Source organism: Giraffa tippelskirchi, chromosome 1 (assembly GCF_054371585.1).
Source record: "Giraffa tippelskirchi isolate mGirTip1 chromosome 1, T2T-mGirTip1v1.2.pri, whole genome shotgun sequence".
Classification (NCBI taxonomy): Eukaryota; Metazoa; Chordata; class Mammalia; order Artiodactyla; family Giraffidae; genus Giraffa; species Giraffa tippelskirchi.
In genome coordinates, this window is record NC_137275.1 from 19,290,709 (window position 1) to 19,309,888 (window position 19,180).

General features: G+C 42.7%; 2 protein-coding genes across 6 annotated transcripts in view; one reads left to right on the top strand and one right to left on the bottom strand.

Annotated features, from left to right (window-relative positions):
- Positions 1–4,181, bottom strand: part of LOC145543138 (uncharacterized) — a 54,202-nt gene extending 50,021 nt beyond the window's left edge. For all 5 annotated transcript variants that reach the window (XR_014080481.1, XM_081583717.1, XM_081583724.1 and 2 more), the window contains exon 1: positions 4,052–4,181. Coding sequence is in view for 4 of the 5 variants with exons in the window: in XM_081583717.1 (XP_081439843.1) it covers positions 4,052–4,129 (78 nt within the window). In the remaining variant the exon portion in view is untranslated. The remainder of the gene's footprint in view (positions 1–4,051) is intronic.
- Positions 4,182–4,275: 94 nt separating this feature from the next.
- The window catches only part of LOC145515391 (uncharacterized), a 674,380-nt gene continuing 659,475 nt past the window's right edge, over positions 4,276–19,180 (top strand). Inside the window, exon 1 of the mRNA XM_081515667.1 lies at positions 4,276–4,336. The gene's annotated coding sequence lies outside the window, so the exon portion shown is untranslated. The remainder of the gene's footprint in view (positions 4,337–19,180) is intronic.

Sequence of the window (19,180 nt, forward strand, 5' to 3'; positions counted from 1 at the left end):
CGATAAGTAAAAGATTCCAGTTCAGCCTGGCGAGTAGTTTGTTAAAGGGATGTAAATTAGCCTGGGCATTGAGGAAGCTTTGAGGAGGAATGCAGAAATATCTCAAAGCACAGAAGAGGTGATACTGCTAAAAAATGGAGACAAGTGGGTTCTAGGAAGCGGGGACAGGAAATGCGAATGGCGACCTTGATCAGACTGGAGAGTGGTGTGAAGTTCAGGGTGGGTGGAGCATCGGGGAGGTGGGGAAGAGGAGGCAGTCATGGAAAAGCCCTACCAGGAGGGCCATGAATGCCAGTCTGAAGACTGTGAACTTTATTATGAAAGTAATCAGTTGCCACCCAATGATTTGAAGCAGGGGAGTGACATGATTACATTTGCTTTTAGGAACAATCTCCTGAGTAGCAATGTGGAGGCTGGTTTTGAGAGGAACAAGGCTGAAGTCTGGGAGATGAGTTAGGGGGCATTTTCAATGACCCTGATGAGAAGTAATGAGGGCCATGATGAGATGTGGTTCTGACACAAGGAAGTGGATTCGAGATATACTCAGAAGACGGAAATGATAGAACTTGGAGGCAAAGAACGAATGTGAGGGTATAGAAGAGGGAAAAATGGAAAGTGACTTCCAGTTTCCAGCTTGACTGGTTCGGCAGAGCTGCCCAGCAACATTAGAAATACAGGAGGAGGAATCTGCTAGGAAAGAATGAATTTAGTGCTGGACATCAGACGCTTGAACCTCTATTAGACAATCTAATGGTGGAGAGAGAGGAATACTTTGGAAGTGGATTTGGCAGTGATCAAAGCAAAAGTAATCCAAGGGTGTGAATGAACGTGTCAGTTTAAAAAGAGGACTGAAGTTAGAACCCTGAGGAACACAGCATTTAAGGGACTGGCACAGAGGCGAGTCTCAGAGGGAGACTAAGTTCCATGTCTACATCCACACCCCTCCTTCCCCAAGACAAAGACCGCATTCCTCTAATCCAAGGCTCACTTCTCTACTGCCACATTGGATTCCAACCCTTCGTGCTCCTTTAGGTCTTACTCTCTCAATAACTGCCCTCTCCACAAAATTTTCCACCTCTTCTCTCCATTAGCCAACAAACATGTCAAAGTTCTCCATATATTAACAAATGAAGCCTTTCCTGGAACAAGCTTCTTCTAGCTGTTGCCCTCTCTCATTCCCTTTCTAAATTCTTTTTTTTTTTCTTTTTTTAACTTTTTATTTTGTAGTTGGGTTTAGCTGATCAACATTGTGATAGTTTCAGGTGAACAGTGAAGTGACTAAGCCATACATATACACGTATCCTTTGCCCCCTAAGCTCCCCTCCCATCCAGACTGCCACATAACATTGAGCAGATATTTTTTGATGAGTGGAGCTTGGCAAGGGTTTATCATCAAAAAGAGTGACTTTTTTCTAACACAGAACAGTCTAACTTCATTCTCCCTGCATCCATCTCCCATTCACTTGTTGTTGTTGTTCAGTTGCTAAGTCATGTCTGACTCTTTGCAACCCCATGGAGTGCAGCACGCCAGGCTTCCCCGTCCTTCACTATTTCCCAGAGTTTGCTCAAACTCATGTCCATTGAGTCGGTGATGCCATTCAACCATCTCATCCTCAGTCTTCTCCTCCCACCCTCAATCATTCCCAGCATCAAGGTCTTCTCCAATGAGTCAGCTCTTCTCATCAGATGGCCAAAGTAATGGAGTTTCAGCTTCAGCATCAATCCTTCCAATGAATATTCAGGACTGATTTCCTTTAGGATTGACTGATTTGATCTCCTTGCTGTCCAAGGGACTCTCGAGAGTCTTCTCCAGCGCCACAATTGGAAAGCATCAATTCTTCAGCCCTCAGCCTTCTTTATGGTTCAGCTCTCACATCTGTACGTGACTCCTGGAAAAACCATAGCTTTGACTTTTTGTCAGCAAACTGATGTCTCTGCTTTTTAATATGCTGTCATAACTTTTCTTCCAAGAGGCAAACGTCTTTTAATTTCATGGCTGCAGTTACCATCTACAGTGATTTTGGAGCCCAAGAAAATAAAACCTGTCACTGTTTCCACTTTCCCCCCGACTTGGCCTAAAGCAATGTCTTCTTCCTCCACCTCTACCACTATCAGTAAGATCACTTATCATTTCTTAACTGTCCAAGCTGGCTCTTGTTCAACTCCTTTGGGGCACAAGACATTCTTGTAACTTTTTTCTCTTGGCTTTCAGAATACCTGCTCCTGTTTGGTGACCCATCTCTCTATTAAAAAAGTTTTTTCTATTACATTTATATTTATTGAATTATTTATTTGCCCATGCTGGGTCTTAGTTGCGACATGCAGGATCTAGTTCCCTGATCAGGGCTTGAACTTAGGCCCCCTGCCTTGGGAATATGGAGTCTTAGCCACTGGACCACAAGGGAAGTCCCTCTAGTCCATTCTTAGTAGTGTCCTGCCTTCTGGTGCTCTTCTCTTCTCACTCTCTTTCTTTTCCTTGGCCAGTCTTACCCACTTTTACCATCTTTAACTGTTAGCTCTGACCCGTTGGACATGTCTACAACTTAAATCTTATGGGAATAAGATGGAGGAGTAAACACACAAACAGATGGGCTGTTTCCAACTGGCCACAAAATTCTACTTGTCCCAATTTGTACTCTCCTCCCTTGCAGTCCCTCTCCTAACTCCTTCTCCCACAATCCTATTCCTCCATCTGTAGCTGCCATCTTGTTTCATACCACTTAAGAAAAAAAATGGACCAACTATACACCTTACACAGTGTTGCACGTCAATTATATCTCAATAAAGCTGTGGGTAAAAAGAATGATTGAAGGAAAAAAAAGGAAACAAAAAACAAAAACCCTGAAGACTTCCCTGATGGTCTAGTGGCTAAAACTTCGAGCTCCCAATGGAGCAAGCTCAGGTTCCATCTCTGGTCAGGGAACTAGATCCCACATGCCTCAGCTAAGACCCAGCGTAGCCAAATAAATAAATATTAAACAAACAAACACACCCTGAGATTCATCCTAAGCATGGCCCTGTTCTCTGTCCTACATATCTTACCAGTCATTAACTCCTGAGGACTAGTCTGCAAAGTCTGTTTAGTATCTGTCTATTCCTTTCCTTCAGCACTGTCTTTGCCTTAGCTCAGGCTGTTTGATCGTCTAGATAAACTATAAAAACACCATCCTAACTGGCTCTCTTTCCTCTAAACCACCTTCTATGTTGTAACCATACCAAATTTTCCAGAAAATGGATCAGATTTTGTCATTTCTCTATGTATAAATCTTGAACCGCTCCCTGGTATCTCTAGGATAAGAGAACCAACTGAATCTAGGATTTTCATTAACTAGTCTCTGTTCACTTTTCTGACCTCGTCGTTAGCCCCTCATATACTGCGACCCTGCGCTCAAGCCACACCTGAGGTTCTTGAGGTCTCCCCAAGCCCACCATGCTGCCCTCTGCTGTTCCAGGCTAGGGCGAACTCTTGTAATGCTTTTAAGCCAAGCACTCCACCATCATCATCTTCTCTTTGGTTGGCAAGCAGTCACCCATCCTGAGTGCTACCGTAGCAATCTCGATCTACGTCCATTGAAATACTTTTACGCACTGCAGGAGGACTGAATGCAGCCCTTGGGTATAAAAGGACAGCTCCAGGCGCCGTTTTCACTGTTGTATTCCCCTACACCATGACTCTGGGATTTTGCAACTAAAACATGTTCAATAAACGTGTGTTGAACTGCAGGCCATTTCTCCGCGGAGGAGAGAACCTCTTTAAGGGGTCTCGGGAGTTAAACGTGACAGCCAAGGCACCCTCAACTACGTCGCGTGCAGCACCAACACTAACCCCTGGGCGGCGCACTTGCTGCTCGGCCGCCCGAGAGTGCGAGCGGCTCCCGCCAGGGATTCACAGCTCACCCGCCAGGCCGTTCACGGGGGCCGGGCCTCACGCCGCTCAGCCCGCTCGGGACCGCCCTTCAGGGCCGCGTCCTGAAGGGCGGGTCCGGTGGGCGACACCCTCGAAAGGTGGAACCTGCGAAGGCCGAAGGCTGAGGTGCCGATCGAGGGATACCTGATAAGAGCCGCCGGTTAGGGCCAGCTCTGCTAGGACCGCTCGGCCATTTGCAATGCAGCTGTAGGTGATCGTCATAGTGGGCGAGCTAATGGAGGAAAAGCTCCAGCCACATCTAACCGTCCGCGACAGTCTCGTGGCGGCGACTGGGGCGGGGCTTCGGGAGAGAGCGATGTCTGCGCAGGCGCGAGGGCCGATTGATTGGCAGGCAGGGAGGCGGGGCCATCTCTTGCCTGGGCTGAAACTGAGGAAACCGGGCGAGGTCTCTGGAAAAACTGGTTTTGGGTGAGTGAAGCATTTCTTCGTGGTCATTCTGAAAATCATTTAAGAGCCAGTTACTTAACAGTGTTTACGTACGTATGATTCTTTCACAATCTAGGACATATGAAATATCGACCTTGATTTAAAAGGAAATTCATTCATGAATTCAACAAGCACTTTTTGAACTCCCACTGTGCGCTCCCTAAGTACTTAGATGAACAGATATGCAGCGGTAGGTTCCAGACCCTGATTTTGAGGAGTTCATGTTCTAGTAGCGGTCAAGGAGGCACATGCAGGCAAATGCCAATCTCAAGTGGTAGACGTGCTCTCTGATGGAAAGATAAACTGATCACACAAGCTGGAGTGGACGCAACTAATCCTCCTTGGGAGAAGGAGCAAAGCTTTCGAAGTCACTGTCCATTGGGGAGGATGGGTTGGGGTTCTCTTAAATGAGGAAGAAAGGTAGGCCAGTCTAAACAGAGGGAACAGCTCTGTGAAGGCTTGGAAGAAGGCAGGTGGGTGTAGGGAATGGATGTGAGTGTGTGTCAGAGGGAAGGTGTGTTGTGGAGTGGGTCGGAGATGAGAGTGGGAGGAGTGGTAGAATGACTTGTTATTCTAGACCTGGAGTTTCTTGACAAGAATATTTTAAAGTATAAGTTTCAGATGATCTTAGATATTTTCATTAGCAAGGTGTTGTGGTAGAGTGGAATATAGGCATTGCCATTTACTCTGTGCCTTTATTGTAACTTAGCCTTTCTGAGACTCGGTTTGCTAATCTGTAAAACAGGGATAGTTGTCAAGTTTAAATCAAGTAATTGTGCAAAATACTCAGCACACCATAGATATGTAGTTGCAATCTTTAGTGTGATAAACACATTAACGAGAATTACTGTCTTGCTTCTGTTGATATAACTTTAAAGGAAAAACAGTCGATGCCTGGCTGGACTTGAAGACAGGTAGTTGACTGAATTTATTTGAACCCAGTGCAATCAAATGGGATTTGACAAGCAAGCAGCAAAACTGGTCTGAACTGTAACTATTAAAAAATGGCTTGTTGAATCCTTTATCCTTTTGTATAAAGGAAATCTTGAATCAGTGTGTCTTACCAGCTTAGAGATAATGTCTTGTGTTATAGGTGGCATGCCTGAATCACAAGCACTGATCATGTTACTTACATGTGGGAAAAATAAATATGTTAATTCTGAGGTGACACGTTGGTATATTCTTGCTTACTGTAAAAATAAGCTTTAATAAGTTTGGCCGCACTGCCTTGCTTCTTCTGTTTAGTAAATGGTGGCCCTGAAAGTGACTGGGCAATGAATCCTGAGCTGTAATAACGACAAGCATCTGATGGTTGGAGACATGTATATGGGACCTTCCCCATCACTGGCCTCATCTTGTCATATTAAAACAATCCTGTAAAACTAGTGTGGGGGGTTAACTTTGCACAGTCCACAAATTCAGGCCTCAGCAACATAAAGCATAATTTACAACACACCTCTGCCTTTCTCGTGAGCCTCATTTTACCTGGTATTTGTGCTTAATCTAGTCAATGAGAGGTTTCCTCAGTGAACTCAGCATTTCCCTTCTGTGTGTGTGTGAGGAACCTGGCGGAGCAGGATGTCTCCTGATTGAGGACCTTTATCTCACTCAGGTGGCATCTGTTGCTAATATTTGTTTTCTGTTTGTCTCTGCTCATCAGTTCACACACCCCACTTGGGACCTCCAGGTTCCCTCATGCACTTTGGTTCTCTCTCTACCTCTTCTGTGGCCCTCTGAGGGGCAGGGGAGACTTTCTGCTGCTCCCTCATGCCATTCTGAGGCTTTGAGAGGTTCAAGAGGCCGTCTCAGGACTCTGGCCAACACACCATGCTGCCTTCCCTCCTGTCATGCTGTCACTCTGGTGTCTTGAGGGAGCAGCTCTTGGACCTTACCTCACCTGGGTCCCCAGTGACTGAGCGTCTTCTCGTCCCACACACTGTCTCCCCTCACCTCCCAGCCGGAGCTGTGTGGCTGAGTGGATTGCTTCCTGTGGACCCTCTGTGCTCCTCCAGCCTAGAGAGACCCCAGTAAGCCCAGGTGGGGAGCTGCCCAGCTCTCAGGCAGTCTTCCCAGTTTCTGGCATTACTGTTGGCTTCTGTATCCCAAGCCTTTTCTTTCTGTACATTGTCTCTTCAGGGAGTTTCCAAAATCTATTTTGAAACCTTTAGGGAATCTTTTCATTCTTTCCCTGCTTGTCCTCCTTTCATTTTCTTTGTTTTCTGTTTTTATGCCAGAAGAATAATAGAACCTAAAAACCACAGCAGACAATGTAAAACAGCACAGGTATTTCTGTCTTTCCCTAGATGGTTTTGCAAAACCTTGAGGGTGGAATAGAAAGAGTAATGAGAAGATGGACCCATGGGAAGGAGAAATGAGACATGGTGCTCTTGTCCATTTCTTTTATTTATTTTTTAAAATTAATTAATTTATTTTTAAATTGAAGGATAATTACTTTACATGTCCATTTCTTTTAAAACAAGGCTTTTAGACCATTCATGGACCAGCAAATCTACTATCATTGCTTTTTTAAAAGTTTATTTTTTTCTGTTTTTTGGCCATGCTGTGTGTCATGTGATATCTTATTCTATATATATGTGTGTGTACACACACACACACACACACACACATACCACATCTTTATCCATTTCCCTGTTGATGGATGTTTAGGCTGTTTCCATGTCTTGGCTATTGTAAACAGTGCTGTAGTGAACACTGAGGTGCATATATCCTTTCAGATCATGTTTTTCTCCAGATATATGGGCAAAGAATGAAAACCACAATCACAGAAAACTAATCAAATTGATCACATGGACCAGAGCCTTGTTTAACTCAATGAAACTATGACACATGCCGTGTAGAGCCGTCCAAGACAAACGGGTCATGGTGGAGAGTTCTGACAAAATGTGGTCCACTGGAGAAGGGAATGGCAAACCACTTCAGTATTCTTGCCTTGAGAACCCCATGAACAGTATGAAATGGCAAAAAGATATGACATTGAAAGATGAACTCTCTAGGTCGGTAGGTACCCAATATGCTACTGGAGAAGAGTGGAGAAATAACTCCAGAAACAATGAAGAGACAGAGCCAAAGCAAAAACAACGCCTAATTGTGGATGTGACTGGCGATGAAAGTAAAGTCTGATGCTGAAAAGAACAATATTGCATAGGAACCTGAAATGTTAGGCCCATGAATCAAGGTAAATTGAAAGTGGTCATACAGGAGATGGCAAGAGTGAACATCGACATTTTAGGAATAGTGAACTAAAATGGACTGGAATGGGCGAATTTAACTCAGATGACCGTTATATCTACTACTATGAGCAAGAATCCCTTAGAAGAAATGGTGTAGGCCTCATAGTCAACAAAAGAGTCCAAAATGCAGTACTTGGTTACAGTCTCAAAAATGACAGAATGATCTCTGCTCATTTCCAAGGCAAACCATTCAATATCACAGTAATCCAAGTCTATGCCCCAACCAGTAATGCTGAAGAAGCTGAAGTTGAACGGTTCTATGAAGTCCTACAAGACCTTCTAGAACTAACACCCCAAAAAGATGTCCTTTTCATTATAGGGGACTGAAATACAAAAGTAGGAAGTGAAGAGATACCTGGAGTAACAGGCAAATTTGGCCTTGGAGTACAAAACGAAGCAGGTCAAAGGCTAATCAAAGGCTAACAGAGTTTTGCTAAGAGAACTCTCTGGTTATAGAAAACAGCCACTTCCAACAACACAAGGGAAGACTCTACACATGGACATCACCAGATGGTCAATACCAAAATCAGATTGATTATATTCTTGGCAGCCAAAGATGGAGAAGCTCTATACAGTCAGCAAAAACAAGACCAGGAGCTGACTGTGGCTCAGATCATGAACTCCTTATTGCCAAATTCAGACTTAAATTGAAGAAAGTGGGGAAAACCACTAGACCATCCAGGTATGACCTAAATCAAATAAATCCCTTATGACTATACAGTGGAAGTGACAAATAGATTCAAGGGATTAGATCTGATAGAGTGCCTGGAGAACTATGGATGGAGGTACATGACATTGTACAGAAGGCAGTGATCAAGACCCTCCCCAAGAAAAAGAAATGCAAAAAGGCAAAATGGTTGTGTGAGGAGGTCTTACAAATAACTGAGAAAAGAAGAGAAGCTAAAGGCAAAGGAGAAAAGGAAAGATATACTCATTTGAATGCAGAGTTCCAAAGAATAGCAAGGAGAGATAAGAAAGCCTTCCTCAGTGACCTGTGCAAAGAAATAAAGAAAAACAATAGAATGGGAAAGACTGGAGATCTCTTCAAGAAAATTAGAGATACCAAGGGGACATTTCATGCAAAGATGGGCTCAATAAAGAACAGGAATGGTATGGACATAAGAGAAGCAGAAAATATTAAGAAGAGGTGGCAAGAATACACAGAAGAACTGTACAAAAAAGACCTACATGACCTAGATAACCATAATGGTGTGATCACTCATGAAGAGCCAGACATCCTGGAATGTGAAGTTAAGTGAGCCTTAGGAAGCATCACTATGAACAAAGCTAGTGGAGGTGATGGAATTCCAGTTGAGCTATTTCAAATCCCCAAAGATGATGCTGTGAAAGTGCTGCACTCAATATGCCAGCAAATCTGGAAAACTCAGCAGTGGCCACAGGACTGAAAGAGGGCAGTTTTCGTTCCAATCCCAAAGAAGGGCAATGCCAAAGAATGTTCAAACTAGCACACAATTGCCCTCATCTCACATGCTAGGAAAGTAATGCTCAAAATTCTCTAAGCCAGGCTTCAACAGTAGGTGAACTGTGAACTTCCAGACGTTCAAGCTGGATTTAGAAAAAGCAGAGGAATCAGAGATCAAATTGCCAGCATCCGTTGGGTCATCAAAAAAGCAAGAGAGTTCCAGAAAAACATCTACTTCTGCTTTATTGACCATGCCAAAGCCTTTGACTGTGTGGATCACAACAAAATATGGAAAATTCTTCAAGAGATGGGAATACCAGACCACCTTACCTGCCTCCTGAGAAGTCTGTATGCAGGTCAAAAAGCAACGGTTAGAACTGGACATGGAACAACAGACTGGTTCCAAATCAGGCAAGGAGTACGTCAAGGCTGTCTTGTCATATTGTCACCCTACTTATTTAACTTATATGCAGAGTACATCATGAGAAACGCCAGGCTGGATGAAGCACAAGCTGAAATCAAGATTGCCGGGAGAAATATCAATAACCTCAGATATGCAGATGACACCACCCTTATGGCAGAAATCGAAGAAGAACTAAAGAGCCTCTTGATGAAACTGAAAGGTAGGGTGAAAAGTTGGCTTAAAACTCAACATTCAGAAAATGAAGATCATGGCATCCGGTCCCATCACTTCATGGCAAATAGATGGGGAAACAATGGAAACAGTGACAGACTTTATTTTCTTGGGCTTCAAAATCACAGCATATGGTGACTGCAGCCATGAAATTAAAAGACACTTGCTCCTTGGAAGAAAGACTATGACCAACCCAGACAGCATATTAAAAAGCAGAGACATTACTTTGCCAACAAAGGTCCATCTAGTCAAAGCTATGGTTTTTCTAATAGTCATGTATGGATGTGAAGTTAGACTATAAAGAGAGCTGAGTGCCGAAGAATTGATGCTTTTGAACTGTGGTGTTGGAGAAGACTCTTGAAGAGTCTCTTGGACTTCAAGGAGATTCAAGCAGTCCATTATAAAGGAAGTCAGTCCTGAATATTTATTGGAAGGACTGATGTTGAAGCTGAAACTGCAATCCTTTGGCAACCTAATGCGAAGAACTGACTCCTTGGAAAAGACCCTGATGCTGGGAAAGATTGAAGGCAGGAGGAGAAGGGGATGACAGAGGATGAGATGGTTGGATGGCATCACTGACTCAATGCACTTGAGTTTGAGCAAGCTCTGAGAGTTGGTGACGGACAGGGAGGCCTGGCGTGCTGCAGTCCACGGCGTCACAGAGTCGGACACGACTGAGTGACTGAACTGAACTGATGAGCAAGTGGATTCTTAACCATTGGACCATCAGGGAAGTCCCTGTCATTGCTTTTTAGAGATTAGCATCTCAGAAGGAGAAGTCACTAATTTTGGATCATTCTATTTCTTAGGTTACTAAAGCATTTCCGAATATTCCACAAGGTGGAGACTTTCAAGTAGTTACTAATTCAAGATGCTGCTTGTTAAGTATTAAGGTCTCCTGTAAAGGACTATTCTTTTACTTATTGTTGTTCTTCAGAAGTGGAAATATTTTTATAGTTTTTTTTTTCTTGTAGCATGTGATCACTGTAGAAGTTCAAATGGTACAGCAGTAAAAGTCTGTTTGAAAGTGAAAGTGAAGTCGTTCAGTCCTGTCGGAGTCTTTGTGACCCCATGGACTGTAGCCTACTAGGCTCTTCCATCCATGGGATTTTCCAGACAAGAATACTGGAGTGGGTTGCCATTTCCTTCTGCAGGGGATCTTCCCAACCCAGAGATTGAACCCAAGTCTCCTGCATTGCAGGTAGATGCTTTACCATCTGAGCCACCAGGAAGTCTCTTTACCATCCCATAAAAATAATATAGTGATCTAACTTATGTTTGTCTTTTCTTTTGTGCATTTTATATTTAACATTAATGAAGACTTTTCTTAACTCTGTTTTTTGTTGTTTTTAAAATTAATAATGCATTGTTTTCTCTGACTGTCATATATATCTCAAATATTTTTCCCCTGAAGTTTTCCATTTTCTCTTTCTTTTTCGTATCTGTTCATTTCCAGACATTTTGTTTTTTACCTCAGCAAACATGTCAGTATTTTTTAATCATAATGTTGGACCTGAGTGGCATTTTGGGCAAGGCTTTCTTTCTTATCTCTATATAAAAATATTGCCTTATTTTTCTTCTGTTACTTTTATTTGTTTTAATGTTTAAATCCTTAATCCACCTAGAATTTGTTTTTATGTCTCTTGTAAGGGTAGCAATTTGTGTTTTCCCAAATGTACAGCCAGCTGTTACATACCACTTATTGACTATTTTCCCCACTAGTTTGAAATGCCACTTTTACCCTAGACAAGACTCCCCGTATACATTGTTAATTGAATTTTAGAGTTGATGTATAGGTCTATTTCTGTGCTGATATCACAGTGATTCACTAACCAAATCAATAAACCAAATTAATTTTTTACATTTAACAAATTGAAAAGAATGAATATATTTGCAATATTGAGTCTTCTCATCCAGGAACTGTGGTTAACTTTCTATTTATTCTACATTATATGCTTCTATAAAAGCTCTGTAGGTTTCTTTATAAAGACTTGACAAATGTTTAAATGTTTATTCTGGGGTACTTTGGATGCTCTTGTTAGTGGAAGTTGTTTTCCATTATGTTTTCAAACTAGCTGTTTTTTTTTCCATGTGGAAAATCTATTGGCTACATTTAATTTATTTTGCATGTAGCCCCTGCTCCATTGTACTGTACACTCCTTAAGGCCAGGGCCTTCACGCAGGGCTTTGCTCAGTATGAACATGAAATAGGATACTATTATTGACCATTACATCCATTATCCTCAGTGGGCTTCCCAGGTGGCTCTAGTGGTAAGGAACCCACCTGCCAATGCAGGAGACATGAGAGAGGTGGGTTTGATCCCTGGGTTGGGAAGATCCCCTGGAGGGGAGCATGGCAACCCACTCCAGTATTCTTGCCTGGAGAATCCCATAGACAGGGGAGCCTGGTGGGCTACAGTCCACGGGGTCGCAAAGAGTCAGACATGACTGAAGTGACTTAGCACACACATTATACTCAGTGACCAAGTGGAGGGAAACCTCAGGTAGCAATGATATTTATGGAAACTGATAATTGATCGTGGTAGTGGGTAGAGATTGAAGGGACCTTGGTGTCAAAGCAGACCTTGACTTGAATGCTGATTCTACCACTTTCTGGTTGTGTAATCTTGGCATCTCTGAACCTCAGTTCCTTCCTTAGGCTCACCTCTGAACCTAATTCATAAAATGAGCTAACACGCATAAAACATTTTGTGACTGGCTCCCAACAAGTATTCCATAATAGATGGCTGTTACGATCATTGGCTGAGTCCATATTGTCATGAAATCAAACATATCCAGTAAGATGCACATTTAAGAAGGCACGGGCAGCTCTGTTGAGTTGCTTCTTCTTGTTTTTTTTTTTTTGGCCATGCTGCATGGCATGGCATGTGGGATCTTAGTTCCCTGACCAGGGATCGAACCCATGCCCCCTGCATCGGAAGCTTGGAGTCTTAACTCTGGGACTTCCGGTGAAGTCCTGAGTTGCTTCTTTATAGATTCAGTGAACTTACTGGAATCAGCATTCAAGGCACATGTTACAGAAATTTTCTGAAATTCTTCCTTTTGAGAAATGCATCGTATGTTAGTCTCCTCTCTCTAACTTGCAAGTTCCCTGAGAGTAGATGCCAAGTATTACTAATTTTTTATTCTTCAGCACCTCACATAGTGGTGGACACAATTTAGGTGGACTGCATTTCATAGTATGAAGTATAATAATTTATTTTACCATTACCTTTTGTTTATCATCCCCCCCTACTTTTTGTTGTTGCTGACAGAAAAGAAGTTGAACCCTCATCTTTGCTAGGAAGCATAGCCAAGTCTAAGAGCGAATGTGTAGATGGCAAAGATCTCTGCAGGCCACCCAAATGTGACTTTTATGCTGTTCAGTTCAGGTCAGTTCAGTCGCTCAGTCGTGTCCGACTCTTTGCGATCCCATGAACTGCAGCACGCTAGGTCCATCACCAACTCCCAGAGCCCACCCAAACCCATGTCCATTGAGTCGGTGATGCCATCCAACCATCTCATCCTCTGTTGTCCCCTTCTCCTCCTGCCCTCAATCTTTCCCAGCATCAGGGTCTTTTCCAATGAGTCAGCTCTTTGCATCAGGTGGCCAAAGTTTTGGAGTTTCAGCTTCAACATCAGTCCTTCCAATGAACACCCAGAACTGATCTCCTTTAGGATGGACTGGTTGGATCTCTTGGCAGTCCAAGGGACTCTCAAGAGCCTTCTCCAACAACACAGTTCAAAAGCATCAATCTTCTGCACTCAGCTTTCTTTATAGTCCAACTCTCACATCCATACATGACCACTGGAAAAACCATAGCCTTGACTAGACGGACCTTTGTTGGCAAAGTAATATCTCTGCTTTTTAATATGCTGTCTAGGTTGGTCATAACTTTCCTTCCAAGGAGTAAGCGTCTTTTAATTTCATGGCTGCAATCATCATCTGCAGTGATTTTGGAGCCCAGAAAAATAAAGTCAACCACTGTTTCCACTGTTTGCCCGTCTATTTGCCATGAAGTGATGGGACCAGATGCCATGATCTTTGTTTCCTGAATGTTGAGCTTTAAGCCAACTTTTTCACTCTCCTCTCTCACTTTCATCAAGAGGCTCTTTGGTTCTTCTTCACTTTCTGCCATAAGGGTGGTGTCATCTGCATATCTGAGGTTATTGATATTTCTCCCAGCAATCTTGATTCTAGCTTGTGCTTCCTCCAGCCCAGCATTTCTCATGATGTACTCTGCATATAAATTAAACAAGTAGAGTGACAGTATACAGCCTTGACGTACTCCTTTTCCTATTTGGAACCAGTCTGTTGTTCCATGTCCTGTTCTAACTGTTGCTTCCTGACCTGCATACAGGTTTCTCAAGAGGCAGGTCAGGTGGTCTGGTATTCCCATCTCTTTCAGAATTTTCCACAGTTTATTGTGATCCACACAGTCAAAGGCTTTGGCATAGTCAATAAAGCAGAAATAAATGTTTTTTCTGGAACTCTCTTGTTGGTTTTATTTTTTAATTTTTAAAATTAAAGTATTTAATTGTTTTGACCGCGCCATCGGGCATGAGAGGTCTTAGTTCCCACACTAGTATCAAACCGTATGCCCCTGCAGTGGAAACCCGGAGTGTCAACCAGAGACTTCCCCTATGCTGTGCTCAATTGCTAAGTTGTGTCTGACTCTTTGCAAGTCCATGTACTGTAGCCCACCAGGCTCCTCTATCCGCGAGGTTTTCTGGGCAAGAATACTGGAGTGGGTTGCCGTTTTCTTCTCCAGAGGATTTTCCGGACCCAGGGGTTGAACCTATGTCTCCTACATTGGCAGGCAGATTATTTACGACTGAACCATCTGGGAAGCCCATGCTGTAGTTGGTTTTAAACCTAACTGCCAGCAGAGGGCGCCCAGAGCACAGTTTTGAAGGAGAAATCTGACTACAGTAGTGATGGGGAAGAATTAAAAAAGCCATTCAGAGCGTTTGCAGAAGGAAATGAGAGCTAGGAAGGTGGCCAGTCCTTGTTTTCATTCTCATCTACTTTTGTAACTCGTTCAGGCCCAGACAGGTCTGTTCTTCTCTTTTGTTTCTTGCTTAGCAGCTTTTCCGAGCCCTTCCCATTCCTCTGGTTACTTACACAGGCCGACCCACAAGGATCATTAAGTCCTCCGGGCTGGTTTCTCCTTCAGCCAACTCAGTTACTTAGCCCATATTTGGGGGTGGACATTGGTGAGGGTCTCAGAAAAACACTGAGGAACCCAGGAACCTCACTTCATCATCCCCACTGAATAAAGCCCTTTGGAGGGACTTACAGGGTAGGAAGGGAGGGCTTCAGGTGGTGAAGAATCTGCCTGCAATGCAGAAGACCCAGGTTTGATCCCTGGGTGTGAGAGACCCCCTGGAGAAGGGAATGGCAACCCACTCCAGTGTTCTTAGGGGGATAATCCGATGGACAGAGAAGCCTGGCAGGCTGCAGTCCATGGGGGTCGCAAAGAGTCAGACACAACTGAGCGACTAAAGCTTTCACTTTTCTCTTTTCAGTGGGTAGGAAGGAGAGCTGGAGTTGGGTTCTCTGCATAAGGAGCTGAAGAGGCAAATAAGAACAGACCGGAAGGGCTGTGGGAAGTGGGGTTTCTGGAGAGTAGGAGAAATGCCACTTCCTGCTTTATTATCTTGTGTAAGAAGATGTGGTGAGCACAGAACCACATGTGACGTGCCCCAACCACATAGACACTAATGTTGGCCAGTTTCTTATTTTTTTCTGTGGAATGCTAGGATATTAATAGGTATTATGTGGGAATAAGATCTATGATCAAATAAGTGTGTCAAAACTGGGTTAAAAAACAGAACAGGGAGTTCTACTGTGGGAATTCTTAGATCCTTTAGTAGTCTAATTAATATGGTTTGTGAACTCTGACAGAAAGGGATGGAATATGAGATTTCCAAAACTTATGTGGACTGAACCTTTTTAACGAAAATCTATGGGTTGAGTATTATGTGAATTACTTTTGAAAAGTGCAGAAATAGTCTTGTCTAACGTTTAGGAAATTAGGTAATTACTCCATGAAATACTTGAAAAAGTAGCTGTGAAGCACATTAAAAAGGACAGCATTTTCTTCAAAAGTCTCCTGTGGCTTCCCACGGCTACCCACTCCAGTATTCTTGCCTGGAGGATCCCATGGACAGAGGAGCCTGGTGGGCTGCAGTCCAGGGAGGTCACAAGAGTTCAACACGGCTGAGCCACTGAGTGTGCAGGCAGGGATGAGTGGAGTGCTGAAGGAAGCAATATCAAAATGTCAAGTGGGTTTTTTTTTTTTTTTAAGTATCTATTTATATTTTTGCTGTGTTAGGCTTTGTTGCTGCACGGGCTTTTCTCTAGTTGAGAATGGTGGGGGCTCCTCTCTAGTTGCGGTCCGTGGGCTTCTCATTGCAGGGGCTTCTCTTGATGTCGAGCATGGGCTCTAGGGCACTCAGGCTTCAGCAGTTGCGGCATGTGGGCTGGGTAGTTGTGGCTCCCAGGCTCTACAGCACAGGCTCAGAGTTGTGGTGCACGGGCTTAGTTGCTCCAGGGCATGTGGGATTCCCTCCCCAGCCCCCCAGTCAGGGATTGAACCCACGTCTCTAGCATTCGCAGGCGGATTGCGGATTCTTCACCACTGAGCCACCAGAGAAGCCCTTTCCTTAAGTGGTGTTTTTGAAATCTCTCATGTCCATTACCACTCCTCCTTCCTTCTTAGTCTGATATCATTCTCACTTCCTCATCCTTATAGTTGAGGATCTATTGAATTGTGGGCCATTGCTGGCCCTGGGAATAACTGTATCCTTCAAGCATGCTGGAAGATAGGACATGGCTGTGAACTATTGTCCTGGAGTCCAAAATTCTCTGCCTGTTGTTTAAAGTTTTCTATTGTCTTGTTAAACCCCCCAAATCTCCCTCAATTTAACCTTCTTCTCTTTCCCACATTATTTACCACTATATTCTGCTCACTGACCTCAGAGCATATTATGCTGATTCTGGGCTGGAAGCTCTTGGACATACAATCTTTCTCCGCATTCTCTTAAATCCTCTTGCATCCTTCAGAATTCCGCTTAGATGTTAACTTCCGTCAGAGGTCTCCAGTTATCCCCCAGCCTACACCACTTATTTTTACAATATTGGTTTCAGCTCTTAACTGCAGACAGCTAATTTTTTGTTGACCAAACTGTTGAGTTTAAAAAGTTTCTAAAGGGGCTGGAAGGTAGAGCACATTTCTCTGCAGAAATATTGTAACTGAGTCAAGGTGTATTTGAAATAGAAATAGTAGAATGCAATCTCTAGTAATTAAGCAAAACAGTAACTCTAGTGATTAAACAAAACAGGGAATCAATAAGATTGAATTAGCTTACTCTCATTTATCTTGGTGCTGGTGTTTAAGGGAGAGCAGGTTTAATTAAAGGCAGATGAACAAGTGCTGGAAATTAGTGGCTATTCTGAATGGGCCTTATGGGGCAATTTCACAGAAGACATCTGCTTTACGTTATGTCTTCATTAGGTTAAAACTCCTAACTCTCTCTTTTTTAAAAGTCTTTATTGAATTTGTTATAATACTACTTCTGTTTTATGTTTTGGTTTTTTGGCCGCCAGACACGTGGGATCTTAAGGGACTGAACGCACCCCCCCACAATGGAAGACAAAATCTTAAGCACTGGACCGCCAGGAAAGTCCCACAGTTCCTAACTGCTTGTTCCCATGACGCTCGTGTCTGCTGCTGGTACTTTTGTATTTAGCCGTACTTCAGGCTATTTTTGGCTTGAAAAAGGTTATGGGTAAATATCAGGAAAAATGGCAGAAAATAAGACCTCCAAAGATTTTTCTCTCCTTAAAGAGCAATGAAAAAACTGGGAAAAATTTTCAGAATTAACTTCTTTAGAACTAGAAATTAATCAAAGGCTTGTAGTAACTCAGGAATTGTTTATTCATGAAAAATGGCTGAATCTTAGTGTAAACATTGAGCTCTGTGGCATTTTAGCTTGCTCTAGTCCTTCCTTCCCCCACTTTCCAGTTATGCAGTAGTCTTAAAAAATAATTGCCAAAAAAAAAAATAATAATAATTGCCTACATTTCCAGGGAAGCTTGACAGCCACTAGAGAGGGCTGGAGGGCAAAATGTATTTGGAGTTTATTTAAAGCCTCCTTTTTATAGAATTGTTGTTATCTGATTTATCTGGTGGTTCCCTGGAAGACTTCACTACAAGGCTGACTCAGAGCTCACTCAATGCTAAAAATCTCCTTGTACAGAGGGAATTGTCAAGAATAATTAAAAGCAAGGATTTTAACTTTGCAGATACTTTAGATGAATAGCGTTGGGGCAAACAATAGACTAACAGCTTAAAAGGAATAGCTGGCGAATGCACTGTCCATAGGGGCTTTGAAAAACTCTAAAATATTCCTGGTAATCTAGAAGGCTGTGTACATGGATGAGCTATGAGCATGCTTAGAAGAGACCTGAGAAGCCCCTAAGCTCTCATTCTTGATTGACCTCGAGGTTATTTGCAAGCAGGAAGTGAAGACTAAGGTGGAGTTACAAGCTGAGTTTTAAAGATATGCTCCAACACTCACACAGAGCCATTCATAGTAAAATCTGGGAGATTGATTGGTTCCAGGTATTTAAGGAAATTTCTGTCTAATCATTAGTTTACCAATAAGCTAACCAAGTAGAGACACTATGTGATGAAGAATGTAGACTTTACAGAATTAGTTCAGGAAAGTCTCTAAACAAATAGCAACAGCTCTAAAAAGTCGTAACAGTAACAAGCACTGTAGGTATGGTGAGCAAATCCAATTCCCAGAGTTGTCATATTATTTTAAATGTTTAGTTTTTTTCCCCATCAATATTTGAAAATCTATTTAAAAATATTTATTTATTTATGTGACTGTGCTGGGTCCTAGTTGTGGCAAGCAGGATCTTTGATGTTTGTTGCAGCATGAGAAGCCTTTACCTGCAGCATGTGAACTCTTAGTTGTGGCATGTGGGATCCAGTTCCCTGACCAGGGATCGAACCTGGGCTCCCTGCATTGGGATCGTGGAATCTTAGCCACTTGACCCCTGGACCACCTTTTTGTTGTTGTTGTTCAGTCACTAAGTCACATCTGACTCTTTGTGACCCCGTGGGCTGTAGCACAGCAGGTTCCTCTGTCCTTCACTATCTCCTGGAATTTGCTCAAATTCATGTCCATTGTGTTGGTGATGCTATCTATTAAAAAATCTGTTTTTAATCTATTTTAAATATAGCAGTATGTACATGTCAATCTCAAATTCCCAGTCTATCCCTCCCCCCACCAACCCTTCCCCTTTGGTAATCATTAAAGTTCATTAAATGTTCATTTTTTTTACCAAAAATTATGAGACATAATTTAAAAACAGATTAAAAAAATTGAGGCATAATTTAAGGCATAAATTATGAGGCATAATTTAAAAAACAGAATTAAGAAAATATGCTCTATACAAGGAAAAAATGCAATCAGTAGAAATTGTACCTAAGGAACCCTGG